This window comes from Electrona antarctica, assembly GCF_951216825.1.
Source record: "Electrona antarctica genome assembly, chromosome: 3".
In the NCBI taxonomy this organism is placed as follows: domain Eukaryota; kingdom Metazoa; phylum Chordata; class Actinopteri; order Myctophiformes; family Myctophidae; genus Electrona; species Electrona antarctica.
This window is the reverse complement of record NC_136808.1, coordinates 62,713,547-62,721,046: the sequence shown is the minus strand read 5'-3', so window position 1 is coordinate 62,721,046 and position 7,500 is coordinate 62,713,547. Positions and strand designations below refer to the sequence as shown.

The 7,500-nt window shown below is 40.7% G+C and overlaps 1 protein-coding gene across 3 annotated transcripts in view; it reads left to right on the top strand.

Moving 5' to 3' along the window:
- Nucleotides 1-7,500, top strand: part of ttc17 (tetratricopeptide repeat domain 17) — a 72,795-nt gene that overhangs the window by 6,873 nt on the left and 58,422 nt on the right. For all 3 annotated transcript variants that reach the window (XM_079496158.1, XM_079496157.1, XM_079496159.1), the window contains exons 2-3: nt 1,102-1,191; nt 5,129-5,298. In XM_079496158.1, coding sequence (XP_079352284.1) covers nt 1,102-1,191; nt 5,129-5,298 — 260 coding nt within the window. The remainder of the gene's footprint in view (nt 1-1,101; nt 1,192-5,128; nt 5,299-7,500) is intronic.

Sequence of the window (7,500 nt, the reverse complement as noted above, 5' to 3'; positions counted from 1 at the left end):
TACTCTGTATGACTACTCTGTATGACACTACTCTGTGTGACACTACTCTGTGTGACACTACTCTGTATGACACTACTCTGTGTGACACTACTCTGTATGACACTACTCTGTGTGACACTACTCTGTGTGACACTACTCTGTGTGACACTACTCTGTGTGACACTACTCTGTATGACACTACTCTGTATGACACTACTCCCATCTCACACTTCATCTGTTGGGTGGAAAGTCTTCATTATGTCAAACTGTTGCTTTTCACAATTCAATAAAAAGAGAAGCAGAGCATATTAAGCTTGTACAGTATATCCATCTTTGCTACTTATGTGACTAGTATGAAGTAGTAGCATTTTATTTATTTTAGAAAAAAAAACTGGATAACAGGTTTCTAGCAACGTGTGTGTGTGTGTGTGTGTGTGTGTGTGTGTGTGTGTGTGTGTGTGTGTGTGTGTGTGTGTGTGTGTGTGTGTGTGTGTGTGTGTGTGTGTGTGTGTGTGTGTGTGTGTGTGTGTGTGTGTGTGTGTGTGTGTGTGTGTGTGTGTGTGTGTGTGTGTGTGTGTGTGTGTGTGTGTGTGTGTGTGTGTGTGTGTGTGTGTAAATTGCATATTGCATGAATGCTTGGTCATACTAGTTACAGCATCACACAAAAGCAGCACAAGCTCGAAACGTGACACGAATTGACGCATTTTGAGCTTATAGATCTGCTACATTTGATTCCCGACATGAGCGACGATATGTAGCATCAGTGGATGTGTGATTGTGTAAATGTCCTTGGCACTCATCTGCTTCAGCCAGGGAACGGAAGGTGTTTGTAAAGGACTCCTCTGCTTCAGCCAGGGAACGGAAGGTGTTTGTAAAGGACTCATCTGCTTCAGCCAGGGAACGGAAGGTGTTTGTACATCTGCTTCAGCCAGGGAACGGAAGGTGTTTGTCCTTGGCACTCATCTGCTTCAGCCAGGGAACGGAAGGTGTTTGTACAAGTAGTTTTATTTGTCCTTGGCACTCATCTGCTTCAGCCAGGGAACGGAAGGTGTTTGTACAAGTAGTTTTATTTTTGGAAGCTTGTGGCCTGATCTCTGATGATGATGTGTTTTGTGGTTGCAGGTGGATTCCCCTTTGAACCTCAAACACCCTCATGATGTTGTCATCTTCATGAGACAGGAGACACGTGTCGACTACCTCAAGAAACTAGAGGTGTGTGTTTTGTTACAACTGTCAATATATGGACTAGGGCATGGTTACAACTGTCAATATATGGACTAGGGCATGGTTTCAACTGTCAATATATGTACTAGGGCATGGTTTCAACTGTCAATATATGGACTAGGGCATGGTTACAACTGTCAATATATGGACTAGGGCATGGTTTCAACTGTCAATATATGGACTAGGGCATGGTTTCAACTGTCAATATATGGACTAGGGCATGGTTTCAACTGTCAATATATGGACTAGGGCATGGTTTCAACTGTCAATATATGGACTAGGGCATGGTTTCAACTGTCAATATATGGACTAGGGCATGGTTTCAACTGTCAATATATGGACTAGGGCATGGTTTCAACTGTCAATATATGGACTAGGGCATGGTTTCAACTGTCAATATATGGACTAGGGCATGGTTTCAACTGTCAATATATGGACTAGGGCATGGTTTCAACTGTCAATATATGGACTAGGGCATGGTTTCAACTGTCAATATATGGACTAGGGCATGGTTTCAACTGTCAATATATGGACTAGGGCATGGTTTCAACTGTCAATATATGGACTAGGGCATGGTTTCAACTGTCAATATATGGACTAGGGCATGGTTTCAACTGTCAATATATGGACTAGGGCATGGTTTCAACTGTCAATATATGGACTAGGGCATGGTTTCAACTGTCAATATATGGACTAGGGCAGGGGTGGGCAACTGGCGGCCCGGGGGCCACATGCGGCCCCCACCTTCACTTAATGTGGCCCTCAGGTTAATGTCAGAATACTGATATAATATTGGTTTCAGATGTTTACAATTCCACAACATGCTAACATGACCCGCTTTAATTACTTCAGTCTAAATTAGTAGCTCATTGCTCAACACACGTATAATTAAAGGCATTTGAATTTACATAACAATTTTAATTTTCAGGATTCCAATTCAAAAATAGTAAAAAATGATTCAACATTGCAATTCGAATATAGCAAAAATAGCCGATCTACAAGCTCAAAACGCGTCGCAGCGCGACGCGTTTTGAGCTTGTAGATCGGCTACAGTAATATATGGCTACAGTAATATATATATATATATATATATATATATATATATATATATATATATATATATATATATATATATATATATATATATATATATATACAGTAATATATGGCCCTAGGGAGTGAGTGTGGAAATATAGTGGCCCTCTCCATCGTCAAAGTTGCCCACCCCTGGACTAGGGCATGGTTTCCTGAACAGTGGGTCGTGGATCCCTTTTTTGTTTCCTAAATAAAAGGATTTTCACACACAAAGTTAAAAACAAATTCAAACTTTTTTCAAACGGAATTTCATGAATAAAATAAAATAAATTACCTAAATTTAAAAACAAATGTTTTAAGAAGTATTGAAAATTGCAGATCTGAAAGCCTGCAATGTGCTGTGAATCGACACATTGTGAGCTTGTAGACCTGCTTTTTTTTCCACTAGTTTAATGTCCCAGGCAAACATCTGGGTTCACTTGGAACCCACTGGACTAGGAACCCACTGGACTAGGAACTATTATCTGAAATGAAATGAAATGATTACTATATTTACCCAGGGTATCTGGGCTAAGCTCAAGAACTTGTTTCCAGCCAGGCCCTGCTCATAGAACATTTCATCGTAGTGGTTCAATGCCTTGTTCAAGGGCACTTCAACGGTGGTAATTTTAACGTGTCAGACCGCTGATTCGAACTGGCGACCTACCGGTATCAAGACCGCTCCGCAGTCCGTTCGGCCACCGCTGCCGCTTAAGAACTAGCCAGAGCATTACAGTAGTTTTTGGGGTAGATTCAATATTGTCATTTTGAACTTTAATGCGAAACACTAAGTTAACCCATTTAGGCCCGACGTCGAAATAAAAAAAACTTCTGAAAGAATATATATAATTCAAAGATTTGTGCCGCATTTTCACGATTTAAAAAAAAAAAATAGCAGACCTACAAGCTTGTAGATCTGCTATTTTTCAATAGCTAAAGTACATCATAATGCTTAGTTAAAACACCAAAAGGGGTTCCCGTACAGAATGGGTTAAAAACATAATATTGCACATACCAATTATGTTGAAGAGCAACATTTTCCAATCCTCTCGCATAATGTGTTTGGTACGCATGTATAGCTGGACAATGTTGATCTATTTTCACCAATATCACAATTCAAAAATGTATTGGAAAACCGTATGATGCTTTTTCATCTATTCGCCTCGGTTCGTCCCTTTTGTACCGCGCCATGTCGTGGCGTGCCCGTTCGCACAATTCTCGTCTTTGTATTGACTTTGTATGTAATCACGTCGCTCTAACCATCCAAGTCTGAACGCACCTTAACACTGTATTGAGTATTTATCGGTGTGCTGGTTGTGTAGAGGCAGTTACAGTAACAGTGTAGTGAGTATTTATCTGTGTGTTGGTTGTGTAGAAGCAGTATTTATCTGTGCTGGTTCTGTAGAAGCAGTATTTATCTGTGCTGGTTCTGTAGAAGCAGTATTTATCTGTGTGCTGGTTCTGTAGAAGCAGTATTTATCTGTGCTGGTTCTGTAGAAGCAGTATTTATCTGTGCTGGTTCTGTAGAAGCAGTATTTATCTGTGCTGGTTCTGTAGAAGCAGTATTTATGTGTGCTGGTTCTGTAGAAGCAGTATTTATCTGTGCTGGTTCTGTAGAAGCAGTATTTATCTGTGCTGGTTCTGTAGAAGCAGTATTTATGTGTGCTGGTTCTGTAGAAGCAGTATTTATCTGTGCTCGTTCTGTAGAAGCAGTATTTATGTGTGCTGGTTCTGTAGAAGCAGTATTTATGTGTGCTGGTTCTGTAGAAGCAGTATTTATCTGTGCTGGTTCTGTAGAAGCAGTATTTATGTGTGCTGGTTCTGTAGAAGCAGTATTTATGTGTGCTGGTTCTGTAGAAGCAGTATTTATCTGTGTGCTGGTTCTGTAGAAGCAGTATTTATCTGTGCTGGTTCTGTAGAAGCAGTATTTATCTGTGCTGGTTCTGTAGAAGCAGTATTTATCTGTGTGCTGGTTCTGTAGAAGCAGTATTTATCTGTGTGCTGGTTCTGTAGAAGCAGTATTTATCTGTGCTGGTTCTGTAGAAGCAGTATTTATCTGTGCTGGTTCTGTAGAAGCAGTATTTATCTGTGCTGGTTCTGTAGAAGCAGTATTTATCTGTGCTGGTTCTGTAGAAGCAGTATTTATCTGTGCTGGTTCTGTAGAAGCAGTATTTACGTGTGCTGGTTCTGTAGAAGCAGTATTTACCTGTGTGCTGGTTCTGTAGAAGCAGTATTTATCTGTGTGCTGGTTCTGTAGAAGCAGTATTTATCTGTGCTGGTTCTGTAGAAGCAGTATTTATCTGTGCTGGTTCTGTAGAAGCAGTATTTATCTGTGCTGGTTCTGTAGAAGCAGTATTTATCTGTGCTGGTTCTGTAGAAGCAGTATTTACCTGTGTGCTGGTTCTGTAGAAGCAGTATTTATCTGTGTGCTGGTTCTGTAGAAGCAGTATTTATCTGTGTGCTGGTTCTGTAGAAGCAGTATTTATGTGTGCTGGTTCTGTAGAAGCAGTATTTATCTGTGTGCTGGTTCTGTAGAAGCAGTATTTATCTGTGTGCTGGTTCTGTAGAAGCAGTATTTATCTGTGTGCTGGTTCTGTAGAAGCAGTATTTATCTGTGTGCTGGTTCTGTAGAAGCAGTATTTATCTGTGTGCTGGTTCTGTAGAAGCAGTATTTATGTGTGCTGGTTCTGTAGAAGCAGTATTTATCTGTGTGCTGGTTCTGTAGAAGCAGTATTTATCTGTGTGCTGGTTCTGTAGAAGCAGTATTTATCTGTGTGCTGGTTCTGTAGAAGCAGTATTTATGTGTGCTGGTTCTGTAGAAGCAGTATTTACCTGTGTGCTGGTTCTGTAGAAGCAGCTGGTGGCTCAGAAGATCCACATCGAGGAGAACGAGGACAGGGACACGGGCCTGGAGCAGAGACACTATAAAGAGGACGGGGACTGCATCATGGCCAAGGTTCCCCTGGGGGACCTGGACCTGTACGACGGCACCTACATCTCCCTGGAGATCAAAGACATCAGGTGAGCTGTCACCATTTACACTGCACATTTAAGTTGACCATTAAAGTATAAAATGTATAAAAATGCCAGTAATTTCTTGGTATATTTCAATTTGTCATATCTGCCCTGTGCACGTTTTCATTACGAAGCCTAAAAGGTAAAACAGAAATGTAATTTCTATTCATATTAAGTGCACCTTCTTCTTTATTTTTCCTAGCTATACGGATGTAGTATAGAGACTGGGGCACAACTCCCTCAGCACCATTGCCGACGATTAAAGTCAATTGAAGCCTAATTTTGATACTGGCGCTTAACGCCATTGCCGACGGCCTTCGGCAATTGAGCTTTTATAGCGCGTTCGATTGCTCGAGCCAAAATGCTACTCACGTTAGCCGGTTAGCTAGCTGTGTTAGCACAGCACTGGATCACCCATCTTAGATCGTCGTCGCCATAAGAATCCATTCTATCCATTTCTTTCAATTGCCTGTATCTCCTATTCCTTGTCCCAGATGGCATTTTGGTCAAAACAGCGTTTCTTTGACGGCACAGATCTGACGATGTAGAGCTCTCCAGAGCTCCGGTCTGGATTCAGATTGTAAACAAGGCCTGCCTAGCTCCGTGTAGATTCCAAGGTTATGACTACTGCTCATGGACCGGAAATGGCGGCTTTTCAAAATAAGAGCTCAAATTAAAGAAATGCTGGCGTGAATTAGATCCTAATTTTTCAATAAATGCTAGCGGCCTAAGTGTTAAAGGTAAAAAATAGCAGATCTACAAGCTTTGCTCACGAAGTTTGATGGGTGAACAAATTCCATAACGGACCTTAAATATATCAGAAATGCCATCATTTTAACAATTAATTAACCCATTTTGGACTGAGGTCAATTAAAAAAAGGCTTCTAAATCCTAAATTTTTTCTGAAAAACCCATGTTTCTATGTCAGTGGTGCTCAACCTTTATCATGTCAAGGACCCCCAGAATTATCTCTATTGGGCCACGGACCCCCCATCTCAAAATATGTAGTTTCAGGGACCCCCCCAGCTCATAGCGCGATCTGCTATTTTTCAATAGCTAAATTATAACATAATGCTTTAAAACACCAAAAGGGGTTCCTGCGACTGTGGCTCAGGAGGTAGAGCAGGTCGTCCAATGATCCATGGGTCGGCGGTTCGAATCCCGGCTCCTGTCTACATGTCGAAGTGTCCTTGGGCAAGACACTGAACCCCAAATTGCTCCCGATGTGCTGGTTGGTACCTTGCATGGCTTCCGCCGCAATCAGTGTATGACTGGGTGAATGTAATGCACAATCTATGTAAAGGGCCTTGGATAAAGGCGCTATATAAATGCACCATTTACCATTTACCGCCCAAAATGGGTTAAGTTGACGATTAACAGGTTTTGTGCCCCAGATGTCTCCAGACTACATCCGTAGCTAGGAAAAATAAAGAGGAAGGTTCACGGAGGTGTGGCCCGGTCTCCTGCGGGAGGTTTGCACATGCTCAGTGTAAACAGGAACCGCGATGACGGAGTGTTCCAGCAGAGGGTGCTAGATAGAAAGCTCAAACCTTGTTATGTAAATAATGAGATCCAGAATTAAACCACAGTCACCCTTCCCTTTTCAAATGTTTTATATCATCCACAGCACTTGAATGAACAGTATCCATGTTCCTTTGTCATTTCACAAATAAAAGTTTAACACATGTACTACAATCAAAGCGAGTATCAAAAGAAAAATATACAAAAACATTAACATTTACTAAATTCACTTGTCCTTTGTATTTCAGTCTGTTATCTTTTCCACACAGTTATGACATTCTGTAAGATTCTGGGCAAAAAAGCTGTCAATTGTCATAAATAATTACAATTTAATTGTGCTTTTATGGCATTGGAAATTGGAACACTTAATATGAATAGAAATTACATTTCTGTTTGCCTTTTAGGCTTCGTAATGAAAACGTGCACAGGGCAGATATGACAAATTGAAATATACCAAGAAATTACTGGTGTTTTTATACATTTTATACTTTAAAAAATAGCAGAAATAGCGGACCTTAAATATATCAGAAATGCCATAATTTTAACAAATTAACCCATTTAGGCCTGAAAGAAACCTTCGCTCTGAAAGAATATTTACCTATTCAAAGATTTGTGCCGCATTTTTACGATTTTTCAAAAATAGCAGACCTACAAGTTCATAGCGCGCCACCTAGTGGCGTACAAATC